General features: G+C 43.6%; 1 protein-coding gene across 15 annotated transcripts in view; it reads right to left on the bottom strand.

Annotated features, from left to right (window-relative positions):
• LOC117517476 (protein unc-80 homolog) overlaps nucleotides 1-15,573 on the bottom strand; it is a 162,615-nt gene that overhangs the window by 125,164 nt on the left and 21,878 nt on the right. For all 15 annotated transcript variants that reach the window (XM_034178607.1, XM_034178599.1, XM_034178615.1 and 12 more), the window contains exons 11-15: nucleotides 15,301-15,441; nucleotides 14,114-14,382; nucleotides 5,937-6,272; nucleotides 5,732-5,863; nucleotides 2,652-2,799 (exon numbers count right to left, since the gene is read on the bottom strand). In XM_034178607.1, coding sequence (XP_034034498.1) covers nucleotides 2,652-2,799; nucleotides 5,732-5,863; nucleotides 5,937-6,272; nucleotides 14,114-14,382; nucleotides 15,301-15,441 — 1,026 coding nt within the window. The remainder of the gene's footprint in view (nucleotides 1-2,651; nucleotides 2,800-5,731; nucleotides 5,864-5,936; nucleotides 6,273-14,113; nucleotides 14,383-15,300; nucleotides 15,442-15,573) is intronic.

Genomic DNA, 15,573 nt, shown 5'->3' on the forward strand with positions numbered 1-15,573 from the left:
AGGCAGAGACAGTCCGGAAAGCCACTCCGTCCATTGGCTATTGACATTGAAACCCTGGCATGGAGAGCATACACCAGGGGTGGGCAACTTGTTCCAGAAAGGGCCAAGAGGGTGCAGGTTTTCTTTGCAGCCACTGACTCCACCAGGTGATTTCACTGATTAATATCACTTTGAGCAGATGGAATCAGTTAATCAGTGAAATCACCTGGTGGAGTCAGTGGCTGCAAAGAAAACCTGCACCCTCTTGGCCCCTTCTGGAACAAGTTGCCCACCCCTGGCATACACCCACATGCCTGCTGAAGTGCAAAGCGAGTTAGCCAGGAACCAATTCATCTGTGCCATAACCCCAAGAGAGCTGTCCATACAGACTCAACTGGCACACCCCTGCACTCTGCAGGAGGCACTGGAACTGGCCTTGGAGAGGAAGGGACTGTAGAGAGAGTCCATGTTGGGGACAGCCCAGAACGGCAACACACAAGTGTCCAGCTCAAGAGAAGCCAACATGGGCTGCTGAGTTGACTGAATTAATCCACACTGTGGCACTGCAATCACTGCACAACATGAACCATCCTTGCCAGGGCCCCCCTGTGTGTTGGGTGTGTCGCCAGACTGGCTCAAGTAGGCCGGTGCTCAGGGAAACGCCCCAGGGTCTGTGTATAAGGAAGGACGCAGACCCCTGACCCTGTGTCCCATTATGCCTTGTCTCCACGAGATGGAGTCCAGCAACACAGACCAGGAAACAAGGCTCCACTTCTCCCAAAAGCAGAAGACACTGCTGAATTGTGGAGGGTGGTGGGATGGACTCATGTCAGAGATTTTTTCATGTTCCTATCACCCTGCTGGGGGCTCCATGCATAGCTCTTGTTGACACAGGCTTCACCGCAACACTGATGAGACCTGATGTGGTTACAGTAGGGACACATTTGAAGCTTACTGTGGTGAAACTATGCATGGTGACTGGCGAACTAGGCCCTATGTTGGGAAGAGGGGTGGTGGCTATATGAATCGGGGGGTCTGTCAGCAGACTGTAAGGCGTGGGTTGCAGCAATGCAGGACCCCTGCATATTAGGACTGGACTTCCTCTGGGCCGTCCACTGTGTGTTAGATCTGGAAAAGAGCATGCTGGCCTTCCCAGAGGGTCTCATGGTTGACATGGTGCTCCACATATAGACACCAAGACTACACCCACCAACCTCAAGAGCAAAAGATGCGTAACATTAGAGGGACTCCCCGCTCCAAGATCCTCCTCCTACATCCTCCTCATACTCCAACTGACATACAGCCTCCTGCCTAGGATCAGCAGGCCCCAGCAGGATGAGGTAGACAGATTGGCAGCAGTAAGAGGGGTATGGAAACGTAACTGTGATCACTTAGAAACCAGACAGCAGGAAGAGCTGTGGCAGGTGTTGTTTGAACACAAGGACATTTTCGCCTGGCAGAGAAGGAAGTAGGCCTGACACACCTGGAACAGCACGAAATTGACACTGGTCATGCATGGCCCATCAAGACATGCCCCCATGCAATTGACGAAATACTGAAAGCTGGCATCATTGAGTCATATGACAGCCCATGGGCCTCAGGGGTTGTAATAGTCAATAATAGGAACAGTTCAAAGATGAGGTTCTGTGTCAACTTAAGACCACTAAACGGTGTGACCAAGAAAGACTCGTGCCCACTGCTCTGCACTGACGAGTCCCTGGACATGATGTCTGGCTTGTCCTGGTTCTCCTCTTTGGACCTATGCAGTGGGTATTGGCAGGTGCCCTGAAGCCCTGAAGCCAGACCAAAGACTGCTTTCTGTACCGGCAGAGGGTTGTGGCAGTTTCGAGTCCTGTGCTCTGGCCTGTGCAATGCCATGTTTGAAAGACTCATGGAAAAGGTGTTGGCTGAGATCCCTTGACAGGAATGTCTTGTCTACTTGGATGATATCCTGGTCCATGGAAGTTCCTTCCAGGCAGCCTTGGGGGGCCCTGCACTGGGTTCTACAGAGGATAGCAGCAGCAGGTCTGAAGCTCCACCCCGACAAGTGCTGCTTCATGAGGAAAGAGTTGGGGTTTTTGACACAAAAATTGCTACTGTTACTGGACACCACCTGACCTGCATGTTTTCCATGTGTACCTACTACAACCACAACTGATTAGTCAGGTGTGGTGTTTCCTTCCTACTGATTGGCTGAGCACACCTGACTTAGATAATTACCAGTGTGTGGATGGTGAACCCAGGTTTCATAGTATTGTTATCTTGAACTCTTTTGACTCAAGAGCTCAGTTACGGTAAAATTCAAAACCTTCCTTTCCGCATTTACCAACCTATAGTAATGGTGACACATCATTGGAATAAAGTGAAGCATCATGGGAACGCATGTCTGAACTGTCCTTCGAGAACTTCCCTGGAAGGAGGGGAAACAGATATATCAACAGAGATAGTGCTGGAATGCAAAGTGCAGAGTGAGACAGCGAAAGTACAATTCAGCTTTGTCAATCACACAGTATCATAGTGTTTGCTGGCTTTTTAAAAAACTTTTATTACTTTATCATGTAGCATCATATTAGATTTCTGAATTGAAATCATTATTAAATCATTGAATGCGTATGCTTATCATCAGTGTGTGTGCACGTATAAAACTCATGTAAAATGCATTCCATACTTACTGTCAGTGATGGGTTCCATGCAGAAGCCCAGCAGGGCGTGAAGAAAGTCCACAATGTTGTTGAGGGAGTCCTTGCTGACGTACTCTCGCATCGTTTGCCGGAACTGCAGCTTGTCGAGCTTGTACAGACTGGTTAGACAGTTCTGAGCCTGGAGAATGATAGACAGCAAAAAGAAGGGCCTAAAACAAACTTCCCAGGCTGCTTTGCTCATGTGGAAAATACAGCAGTTAAAAATGTTGCCAAATTTTTATATCTGATATAGCTGAATATCCATCCATCCATCCATTTTCTTCCGCTTCATCCGAGGTTCGGGTCGCGGGGGCAGCAGCTCAAGCAAAGCCGCCCAGACCTCCTGATCCACACACACCTCCCTCAGCTCCTCCGGGGGAACCCCGAGGCATTCCCAAGCCAACTGCAAGACGTAGTCCCTCCAGCGTGTCCTGGGTCTTCTCTGGGGCCTCCTCCCAATGGGACATGCCCAGAACACCTTTCCAACAAGGTGGCCAGGGGCACCCGAAAAAGATGCCCAAGCCACCTCAGCTGGATCCTTTCGACGTGGAGGAGCAGCGGCTCGACTCCGAGCTCCTCACCCTATGTGTAAGGGAGCGCGCAGCCACCCTGCGGAGGAAACTCATCTCGGCCGCTTGTACTCGCCATCTTGTTCTTTTGGTCATGAGCCAAATCTCATGACCATAGGTGAGGGTTGAAACATGTATCGATTGGTAAATCAAGAGCTTTGCCCCCTTGCTCAACTCTGTCTTCACCACGACGTTCCGATACAGCGACAGCATCACTGCAGACGCTGCATCGATCCATCTTTCAATCTCACTCTCCATCTGTCCCTCTCTCGGGAACAAGACCCTGAGATACTTAAACTGCTCCACTTGAGGCAAGGACACTCCATGGACCTGAAGGGGGCAAAGCACCTTTTTCCGGTCGAGAATCATGGCCTCGGATTTGGAGGTGCTGATTTTCATCCTGGACGCTTCACACTCGGCTGCAAACCGCTCTAGTGCACGTTGAAGGTCCTGATTTGACAAAGCCAACAGAACCACGTCGTCCGCAAACAGCAGAGATGGGATTCTGTGGTTCCCAAACCAGATTCCCTCTACATCCTGACTGCGCCTACAAATTCTGTCCATAAAGGTAATGAACAGAACCAGTGACAAAGGGCAGCCCTGGCCGATGTGCACTGGAAACAGGCTTGACTTACTACCGGCAATGCGAACCAAGCTCCTGCTGCAGTCGTACAGAGACCTGTATGACTGCAGGTCCCTGTACTACTTTGAATGTTTAACAATATCTCATTATTTATAATTGTGTTATTATGACAATGACAAATAAAGTATTGATTGATTGATTGATTGATTGATTGATTGATTGATTGAAAGAACGCTTAAAAACAACTACAAGAACAGATCTATATGATTCAAAAACTTTAGTAAACCACATGTTAAATTTCTTCTAAAACCACACCTCTGACAAAAATCACTAGTATTTTAATGTCAAAATAATAATAACGATGTGTAACAGTATAACTGTACAAGTCCAAGAGCTTGTCTGGTCTGGGTCGTGGCTGGATCAGGGATTTAAGGTCTCATTGTTTGTAATCCTTCTCTTGACTTATGGCATCAGTGGTGCATATGATGGCAATGATGTGGTACCAAAGGATACCATGGTCCCATCTAACTGCAACTATCCAGCTTTTGAAACAAACTCTTCTGGATTCTAAATTGTGATGTTCCATATGTCCAAGCATTGGCGTTAAGATGGTGGTGAGGTGCTCTGCAGTGTTGGAGGCCAGAGAGTTAATGTGGCTCTGTATTGGTCTGGGGAGCCATGTGTCATTAAACGTTGACATCGATGGCGTGATCCAACAACCAACTTGGCGTTATAATGTATAGAGAATAATGGGACAGCCATGCATCTGTCCTACTGGCTGAAAGCACTGCTGTAGTTTCATCTACTGTAGGTTTTGTGAAGGTGCAGTGAAATGATGTCTTCTGTAATAACTGTGACAGCCCTTATCTCCTGCACGGTGAGGTTGGAAGGTGACAATTTTGGACTGGAGGTTTTGTGCCGTAACGACTTCAACTCAAAGTTGTTGGACTTCTGCCTCTGGGATTTTGTTATTTGGATGGTAGACTCTTTGGCTCCAAGAAAATCCACTATTGGAACTTGTTTGGGTGTGACAGTCAAAATTTCACCCCTTGGTTAATACTTCTCTCTGAGCTGGGATAAGGTTCTCAAAAGAATTTGCACTTTGTGGCCTCGGGTGTCACTGGCTCATTTTTTTTGCCCTCCAGGGGAGAACTTCTGCCACCATACTTTTGCATGTGGGAGCAAGGTGAAGCCCAAAGTTCATGGTCTAACCTCGCTTTCCCTGTGAGAGGATCCGGGTAGGTTGAGCCTTTGTAGTGAATTTGAATACTTTTTTCAGCATAGGTTTGGTGACAATTGCAGACTGTATTTATCCCAAAATGATGAAAATGGTGCATTACAAGTGTCCCCTAACTGAGCAAGTTGAAGAGTATAAGTGTGTTTAAATTTATCTATAACATACTGGAATTGATTTATTGCATATGATTTGTGTTGGGATTAACAAATCCCATTGTAGATCAATTTAAATGATCAGGTACTCCAACATATTACTTGAACTGGCTTCATTTATACGAATGAGAAAAATCAATTATGCAGACATTCAAATGCATAAATTGTAATAAAATGCAAAGAAGAAGAAGAAGAAGAAGAAAAGCCAGTGAGTAAATTTGCAAGTGATTTTTTTTTCCACAGGCTGCATCATTTTTGTCAGTTTTGTTGTTACGAAGATTCTAATAATGGAAAATATTGATGGATTAAAAATAGAGTCACGGCTACTTCTGCATTACATCGATGAAGTTACAAACGTTTAGGCCTTGCAGCACCCGTGTGGGATATTTATTTCAGTTTCATTAAAGTTTTATTAGTCCAACGGAGGAATAGCGTAAATAATTCAGAGATATGAATACATATCAGACATCATAAAGGACTCTGAGGGCTCCTGAAAGCTGCACGCGCTCTGCAGTGTTACGGAGTCTGACCTGCATTCGAAGGCGATCACCCGAGAGGCCCCGGTGTCCCTCACCGCAGCCATACGCACATCCCAGAGACTTGACAATCTTTATGAGCATGGTCAGAGCCAGGCGGTGGGTGCTGATGATGGAACCGTCCTCCTGTTCACAGAAAAAGAAAAACATTGAGATATTCTGTTTTAAGAATCGAACAGTGTGCTCTGCTTCTACACACCTTCTTGTCATTATCCTTGTTATTCTTCACATCGTCCTTACTCCCCTGCCCACTTCCCCCACCACTTCCTCCCCCACCTCCATCTCCACCTCCATTACCACCTCCTCCCAACCCTGTGATGGAGCCGCCTCCCTGGGCTCCGCCTCCAAGGCCCTGACCGACTGGGTCTTTGGCTTGTGCTTCCTGGTTTTCCTTGTTATCAGGCTTGGACAGCTTCTTGCCCATGCCGGGCACCACGCCGAGCTGGAGGAGGCAATCGATGATGTTGAGAGCCACGTCACAGACCCTGGAGCTGATGTCATGGCTGAGGACGGCATAGAGTGCCTGCAGGACGGCCTGGTAGACAGGAAAACAGACCGAAGATGGATTTTTTCAGGAGTCTTCAAGATTGAGACAAAAACCATGAGATGTACCGATATGAACTTGGGTTTGGATCCCTACTGACAACATTACTGGTGATTGAAGTGGGGAAAATCGGGAGGTCTGGGCAGCTTTGCTTGAGCTGCTGCCCCTGCGATCCGACTCAGAGCAGTAAGTCCCTTCGGCTGCTCCCTTGTTTGCACTCGGGGTCGCCACAGCAAATCCAAGGTGGATCTGCATGTTGAACTGGCACAGGTTTTACGCCGGATGCCCTTCCTGACGCAACTCCACATTGCATGGAGAAATGTGGCAGGGGTGGGATTTGAACCTGGAGCCTTCTGCACTGAAACCAAGCACATTAACCACTTGGCCACCACCCCTGCCCCCGGATAAAGCGGAAGAAAATGGATGGATGGCGGTAAAGCATCAAGGTGCTTTTACACTTCAAAAAAATTAAAGATAAAAAGACAAAAGAACAGGTTGGTGAACGTGCAGCCCTGCAAGAACTGAGCTGGTATATATATTTTTTTATGTCACTCCATGCAAATAGGAGGCACACCAGCTGATACGGCTGAGCCATATGAGCTGCCCCGCACCCTGCAGGGACACAGGTCTGGTCTGCTGTGTGCCCACAAACAAGTTGTTGAATTTTCTTGCTTTTGCACATTTGTTCTGAAATCTTTTGATTTGATTTGATGTGGACTTTAGTTAGTATTGTTTTAGCTACTGCATTATAATATTGTAGTTTGCTTCAGTGTGGAAGGTTCCTGGTTCAAACCCCACCCCTGCCACATTTCTCCATGTAATATGGAGTTGTGTCAGGAAAGGCATCCGACGTAAAACTTGTGCTAATTCAACATGCAGATCCACCTTCGATTTGGTGTTGTGACCCCGAGTGAAAAAACAAGGGAGTGTCATGATCCAGCCCTTTAGGGCCAGTTGTTATAGTTCTGGACCTCTTCCTGTTCTCATGCTCCGAGCCTTCAGTGATTTTATTCATGTCTTGTCTTGTCTGTCATGGTCATGTTCATGTTATTATTGGTTTTGTTTCTGTTCATCATCCTTGTATTTGTTTACTCTTGGTCACTTACTCATTCCAGTCTTAGTTTAATTGTGTTTATCACATTTATTGTATTATGCTTTAGTCACAGGTTTTTATTATTATTTTCAGTGTTGCTTATCTGATTTTGTTCCATTCATTTTCTGTTATCTTATTTTATTTATTACATTATTTTGTAGTCACTGGGTTTGTTTAGTCTCTGTTTGCATATAGGTTGTTTTGACACCTGGTTATCTTTTATTTCTTCCTTCAGTCATGATTTGTTTCTGTCTTAGATTTGTTCTTATTCTGATGATTCACTTTTCAGTTCACATGTTCATGCTTAGTTCATTCCCTGTCAGTTGTTTTGCATTCTGTCCTTGGTCTCTGATTTATCTTTGTTCTCAGTTTGTGCCCTTCTTATTTGACTGCCCCTGCACCAGCCCTTGTGTCTTCGTCACTCTCACTATGATTCTTTCTGCTCTGTGTTTTCATCCACTTCCGCTCTTGCACCTGCTCACGTGTCTTTGTCTCTTTCACCACTCCACTCTGTATTTTCCTGCCTTCACTATCTTGCACTGTGCACAGTCTTTGTCTTCCCCGGTCACGCCCCCTTCCAGAACTTTCACTGACACCTGCATCTTGTTCCTCTAATTACACCACCAGTTATTTAAGTCCTCACAGTCTCACTGCCAGGTTGTTGAGTTTGTGTCACTTTCCAGCCCTGTTCCTTGCTCTGTTTTTGCCTGCATGTATTTTGACTCTGCCTCGTTTTTTGACCTTGATTTTGCCTTGCCTCTGATAGCCCTTACACCATGTTTTTTGACCTGTGCCTGTGTATTATACCATGTCCCAGCCTCTCGCCTTTTTGCTACCTTTGCCTCGCTGCTGGACCACACATGTACCGAACCCCTGCCTGTTATTAAGCCATTTGAACTTTATCAGTCTTGTGAGCTTGCATTTGTGTCCATATGGTTTGTGCCACACCTGACAGGGAGCACCCAAAGGGACTTTCTTTTGCTATTTTACTATTTCTTATTTATTGTTTCTTCTTTTAAAATTGCATTGAATTTTGTGGAGCACATTGTATTTATGTTGTTAAAGTCCTGCACCCATAAGTCCCAGACCACCAATAACCAGCAAAAATCTATTTAAGCATAAAAATTCAAAAAGAAAAAATAATATAGCACCTTCAACTGCACCACAGACTAAAACAGTTAAATGTGGTCTATTAAACATTAGGTCTCTCTCTTCTAAGTCCCTGTTGGTAAATGATATAATAATTGATCAACATATTGATTTATTCTGCCTAACAGAAACCTGGTTACAGCAGGATGAATATGTTAGTTTAAATGAGTCAACACCCCCGAGTCACACTAACTGTCAGAATGCTCGTAGCACGGGCCGGGGCGGAGGATTAGCAGCAATCTTCCATTCCAGCTTATTAATTAATCAAAAACCCAGACAGAGCTTTAATTCATTTGAAAGCTTGTCTCTTAGTCTTGTCCATCCAAATTGGAAGTCCCAAAAACCAGTTTTATTTGTTATTATCTATCGTCCACCTGGTCGTTACTGTGAGTTTCTCTGTGAATTTTCAGACCTTTTGTCTGACTTAGTGCTTAGCTCAGATAAGATAATTATAGTGGGCGATTTTAACATCCACACAGATGCTGAGAATGACAGCCTCAACACTGCATTTAATCTATTATTAGACTCTATTGGCTTTGCTCAAAAAGTAAATGAGTCCACCCACCACTTTAATCATATCTTAGATCTTGTTCTGACTTATGGTATGGAAATAGAAGACTTAACAGTATTCCCTGAAAACTCCCTTCTGTCTGATCATTTCTTAATAACATTTACATTTACTCTGATGGACTACCCAGCAGTGGGGAATAAGTTTCATTACACTAGAAGTCTTTCAGAAAGCGCTGTAACTAGGTTTAAGGATATGATTCCTTCTTTATGTTCTCTAATGCCATATACCAACACAGTGCAGAGTAGCTACCTAAACTCTGTAAGGGAGATAGAGTATCTTGTCAATAGTTTTACATCCTCATTGAAGACAACTTTGGATGCTGTAGCTCCTCTGAAAAAGAGAGCTTTAAATCAGAAGTGTCTGACTCCGTGGTATAACTCACAAACTCGTAGCTTAAAGCAGATAACCCGTAAGTTGGAGAGGAAATGGCGTCTCACTAATTTAGAAGATCTTCACTTAGCCTGGAAAAAGAGTCTGTTGCTCTATAAAAAAGCCCTCCGTAAAGCTAGGACATCTTTCTACTCATCACTAATTGAAGAAAATAAGAACAACCCCAGGTTTCTTTTCAGCACTGTAGCCAGGCTGACAAAGAGTCAGAGCTCTATTGAGCTGAATATTCCATTAACTTTAACTAGTAATGACTTCATGACTTTCTTTGCTAACAAAATTTTAACTATTAGAGAAAAAATTACTCATAACCATCCCAAAGACGTATCGTTATCTTTGGCTGCTTTCAGTGATGCCGGTATTTGGTTAGACTCTTTCTCTCCGATTGTTCTGTCTGAGTTATTTTCATTAGTTACTTCATCCAAACCATCAACATGTTTATTAGACCCCATTCCTACCAGGCTGCTCAAGGAAGCCCTACCATTATTTAATGCTTCGATCTTAAATATGATCAATCTATCTTTGTTAGTTGGCTATGTACCACAGGCTTTTAAGGTGGCAGTAATTAAACCATTACTTAAAAAGCCATCACTTGACCCAGCTATCTTAGCTAATTATAGGCCAATCTCCAACCTTCCTTTTCTCTCAAAAATTCTTGAAAGGGTAGTTGTAAAACAGCTAACTGATCATCTGCAGAGGAATGGTCTATTTGAAGAGTTTCAGTCAGGTTTTAGAATTCATCATAGTACAGAAACAGCATTAGTGAAGGTTATAAATGATCTTCTTATGGCCTCGGACAGTGGACTCATCTCTGTGCTTGTTCTGTTAGACCTCAGTGCTGCTTTTGATACTGTTGACCATAAAATTTTATTACAGAGATTAGAGCATGCCATAGGTATTAAAGGCACTGCGCTGCGGTGGTTTGAATCATATTTGTCTAATAGATTACAATTTGTTCATGTAAATGGGGAATCTTCTTCACAGACTAAAGTTAATTATGGAGTTCCACAAGGTTCTGTGCTAGGACCAATTTTATTCACTTTATACATGCTTCCCTTAGGCAGTATTATTAGACGGTATTGCTTAAATTTTCATTGTTACGCAGATGATACCCAGCTTTATCTATCCATGAAGCCAGAGGACACACACCAATTAGCTAAACTGCAGGATTGTCTTACAGACATAAAGACATGGATGACCTCTAATTTCCTGCTTTTAAACTCAGATAAATCTGAAGTTATTGTACTTGGCCCCACAAATCTTAGAAACATGGTGTCTAACCAGATCCTTACTCTGGATGGCATTACCCTGACCTCTAGTAATACTGTGAGAAATCTTGGAGTCATTTTTGATCAGGATATGTCATTCAAAGCGCATATTAAACAAATATGTAGGACTGCTTTTTTGCATTTACGCAATATCTCTAAAATCAGAAAGGTCTTGTCTCAGAGTGATGCTGAAAAACTAATTCATGCATTTATTTCCTCTAGGCTGGACTATTGTAATTCATTATTATCAGGTTGTCCTAAAAGTTCCCTAAAAAGCCTTCAGTTAATTCAAAATGCTGCAGCTAGAGTACTGACGGGGACTAGAAGGAGAGAGCATATCTCACCCATATTGGCCTCTCTTCATTGGCTTCCTGTTAATTCTAGAATAGAATTTAAAATTCTTCTTCTTACTTATAAGGTTTTGAATAATCGGGTCCCATCTTATCTTGGGGACCTCGTAGTACCATATCACCCCAATAGAGCGCTTCGCTCTCAGACTGCAGGCTTACTTGTAGTTCCTAGGGTTTGTAAGAGTAGAATGGGAGGCAGAGCCTTCAGCTTTCAGGCTCCTCTCCTGTGGAACCAGCTCCCAATTCAGATCAGGGAGACAGACACCCTCTCTACTTTTAAGATTAGGCTTAAAACTTTCCTTTTTGCTAAAGCTTATAGTTAGAGCTGGATCAGGTGACCCTAAACCATCCCTTAGTTATGCTGCTATAGACGTAGACTGCTGGGGGTTCCCATGATGCACTGTTTCTTTCTCTTTTTCCTCTGTATGCACCACTCTGCATTTAATCATTAGTGATCGATCTCTGCTCCCCTCCACAGCATGTCTTTTTCCTGGTTCTCTCCCTCAGCCCCAACCAGTCCCAGCAGAAGACTGCCCCTCCCTGAGCCTGGTTCTGCTGGAGGTTTCTTCCTGTTAAAAGGGAGTTTTTCCTTCCCACTGTAGCCAAGTGCTTGCTCACAGGGGGTCGTTTTGACCGTTGGGGTTTTACATAATTATTGTATGGCCTTGCCTTACAATATAAAGCGCCTTGGGGCAACTGTTTGTTGTGATTTGGCGCTATATAAAAAAAAATTGATTGATTGATTGATAAGTTATTATTGTTGTGTGTATTATTAAAGGCTGCAAGTCAAAAAGTCTCTGTGATTTGTGGGGTCACATACATAACCATTAATGATTAGAAGAGAGATGAATTTATTATAAACAGACAGGATGTTCATTCTGATCATACATTTCCTAAATATGTGGGCAGCCTGGGGGGAGGGGGGGGGGTACATGGCCACCATGCTTTGCAAGGCAAACCCTAAAAATATCATGTATATTGAAGGTGTTAATCCTGATTTTGAGAGAAACATTTTCAAGAAAAAATGTTTAATTTTTGTACATGATTTTGGGTTCAAACTAAGCAAACAGAATGTCTTGTTGCTTACAGTACAAGAAAATGAAATTGTGTGAAATCTGATATTAATGTTGATCTGATGGCAATGCTGCAAAAGAAAATTAATTTAGCCACTGAAAAAGCAAGAATCACCAAGTATCATACGAATTTAAACCAAAAACAAATCAAATGTTTACAGCTTTTGTTGACTCTTTTGTTGGACAACTGTGTCAGTGTTTCTGCAGCGCCCTCTAATGGTCACAATCGAAGTATGCTGGTCATTACTCTGGTGTATCCATAGACTGTATGTATACTAGACATTCCCTCTGTAATGTCACCCATAGGGTTTCTGAAAAGACCTGGAAGATCTGTTTTGAAGCTCAAACAGTGCTGCTCTGGATGTTGCCATGTTGGCAGCGCTAACGCCAAGTATTTCCCAGTCAACCCCTAAGTTCATAAAGAGGTGGAGCTAGAGCAAGACCTTGCATGACCTGGACAAGATGAATGAATTCTCTTCAATTGTTATTGTGTTCTGTATTGTAAACCTTTTTGGTAGAATAGCCTAAGCAGTGGGGTCGCCTCTTTGAGTCTGGTCTGCTTGAGGTTTCTTCCTCAACATCATCAGAGGAAGTTTTTCCTTACCACTGTCGCCTGTGTGCTTCCTCTAGGGGTTGGTAAGATTAGACCTTACTTGTGTGAAGCACCTTGAGGCATCTTTTATTGTGATTTGGTGCTATATAAACAAAATAAATTGAAATAAACTGAATGAAGCTCGAACACCCTATCATTGGAACAAGCTAAATAGGACAAACCTTGGTTCAGGTATTTTATTAAATCATATTTTCAGGGACTGAGCTGGGGTTTTCATGACGTTGGATTATGTACGGGTATTAAAAATTATGACCAGCTTATTTCCCCTGATAGCTACTAAAAGTGCTAATGCCACCAACATGTAAAATTAAATAACGCAAAAATTTCACTCAGTGGAAATACTGGAGCACAGACTACTTAAAATTAACTGTAGAACAAGCCATATTATTTGTAATCAAAAACTAAGGAAGTACGGCCACAGTCAACCACAATAGCTAGCAGCCACGGCTCGCAGGGCTGTGGTTGCAGTGCTCTGACTTGCCTCAGCGGCACATATTAGTTGTCACTTAAGTCGACCACACCTTTAATTATTTATAACTAACTGAGTCCTAAACAAAATTCACCGGTGTACATTTGTCATGGAGGTGAAACGTAGCTGTAGAGCTCATAACTGTTTTTTGTACCAGGCTGAAAACTTTAATTTCTCCTCTAAAGTTGGACATTTTAACATGGGCTTCTACTCGTTTTTGGAGCCAGCCTCAAGTGGCCATTCAAGGAACTGCAACTTTTTCTTTTTCCAGGTGGCTTCATTTTTTGGTGGCCAGAGGTATTGGCGTGGTTGCATCTGATAATAGAGAGAAGGTTTCAAGTGTGGGGGCTCCCAGTTACCAAATAATAACTGATACCAGTGAATCAGCTCAGGGGAAAAAACAGGCCAGCTTGTCAAACAGCTGATCAGTAATAATGATAAATGGTTTGCATTTATATCACGCTTTTCCACCTGCATCAGATGCTCAAAGCGCTTTACAATAATGCCTCACATTCACCCCGATGTCAGGGTGCTGCCATACAAGGTGCTCACTACACAATGGGAGCAACTAGGGGATTAAGGACCTTGCCTTAGTGATTTTCCGGTCAGGCTGGGATTTCAACCAATGATCCTCTGGTCTCAAGCCCAACGCTTAACCACTAGACCATCAGCTCCCCATGACAAATCTAGGGACAAATGTGACAAATCTAGGGACAAAAAGTCAAGCAAAATGACAACGTTCTCTTTGGTGGTCCAATGGCGTTTAACAAGAAAAAGTCAGTTTGCCTGCAGTTGTGTAAAATGTCTTTGTGTTCTTAAAGGTCCACCAATTTTGATGTAAGTTGTTGCCTTCACTCACTGTGAGGTCCAACATGCCGTTCTTCAACACAAAGTTATTAGTTCCCTCGATGTTCTCCCCTTCCTCCAGGCATGAGTAGTTAATGCAGGAATCCGTGAAGCTGCGCGGCAGGTTAGCGCATGCTAGCGGCTCCACGGGGATCTCAGGGACGGCCACGGGGTTGCACAGCTTCTTCATGTGTTCGGTGAAGAAGTCAGCATAGCCCACGTTGAAGGACGCCACTGTGGTGTTAAATGCCGCCATGGTGATGGTGGAGATCTGAGATCGCACTGAGAAGATCAAGGACATATGAAAACAAGGTTCTGGTATGTATTCTAGAAAACTCTGCAACACCGTGTTCTTCTCATTAATTTACACAAATTGTGATGGACAAATGAAAAACCTGCAGTTCAACATATACTATGGAAATCAGCATTTTCAAATGTTGCTATTGTAACAGCCCTAGGTCTGGGGACGAATGAGGAAGGGGGGTTGGAGGTTTGCAAAAATCCCCTCCCCACAGGCCACTGACAAAAGGTGAAACCATGGGAAGGGTCTCGTATAAATAGAGGCTGACAGAATAACGCTGCTATGTGCAAAATTAGAAAATTTCCAGTGTTTAAAATAAAAAGAGAGTCCGTATTTAGCTTCTCAGATTACTTTAGAATGTCTTAAAAATTTCTGAGGTGGGGCGGTGGGGGTGGATGCCCCTGGACCCCCTTACATGAAGCTAGGATCTGCCCCTGAAAAACTCAAATACAATAAATGCTATCATCTTGTAACTCCACCACAGCTACCTGAAGTGAAGCATTTGAGCACCTTGCTGAACACGTCCTGTTCCAACCACTCAGTCGCCACCATATTCTTTGCATAAACTAATGATATCATATTTCATGTGCAATTTTGCAATCGCTGATGAAATTTTGAGCTGGAAAATCAGATTCTTCCCTCTAAAGCTGACGCAATATTTTGTGGTTTGCACTGAAGGAATTCTAAACAGTGGGAGGATATAAAGCTATATAAATATTCATAAGTGCATTTGCATATTTGCACAAATTTTAGAAACTCCCTTCGGCATTATTCAAACCTTTGCAGGATGTTTCCCTTTTTAGCCTTGATCTATGAGCTGATTTGTTTGCAGCTTGCTGTGTCACACTCTTAGCTGTCTGCACAAACATGTCGCGGATTAATTCCCGCTGTCGTCTTACCCTCTTTGACGATAGTTTCACTGTGGCTGTTGGAGTGATCGGGCGTCTCTCTGATCAGAGAGTGGTGGGAATGAGAGTGTTTTGCGCTCAGGCTGTCTGCGTCTGCAGCTGTGTCTGTGCTGCCTCGCCGCGTGAACTTGCCTGGAAAGTGATGCAAAATAAAGATATCAGATTTAATCAAACATAAATGCCAGCTGAGTAAATGCCAGCTGAGTTTTTAAAGCCCTGTGGGTGGATGAGAGAAAAGCCAGAACAAGAATGATGAAGGGACAA

This window comes from Thalassophryne amazonica, chromosome 1 (assembly GCF_902500255.1).
Source record: "Thalassophryne amazonica chromosome 1, fThaAma1.1, whole genome shotgun sequence".
In the NCBI taxonomy this organism is placed as follows: Eukaryota; Metazoa; Chordata; class Actinopteri; order Batrachoidiformes; family Batrachoididae; genus Thalassophryne; species Thalassophryne amazonica.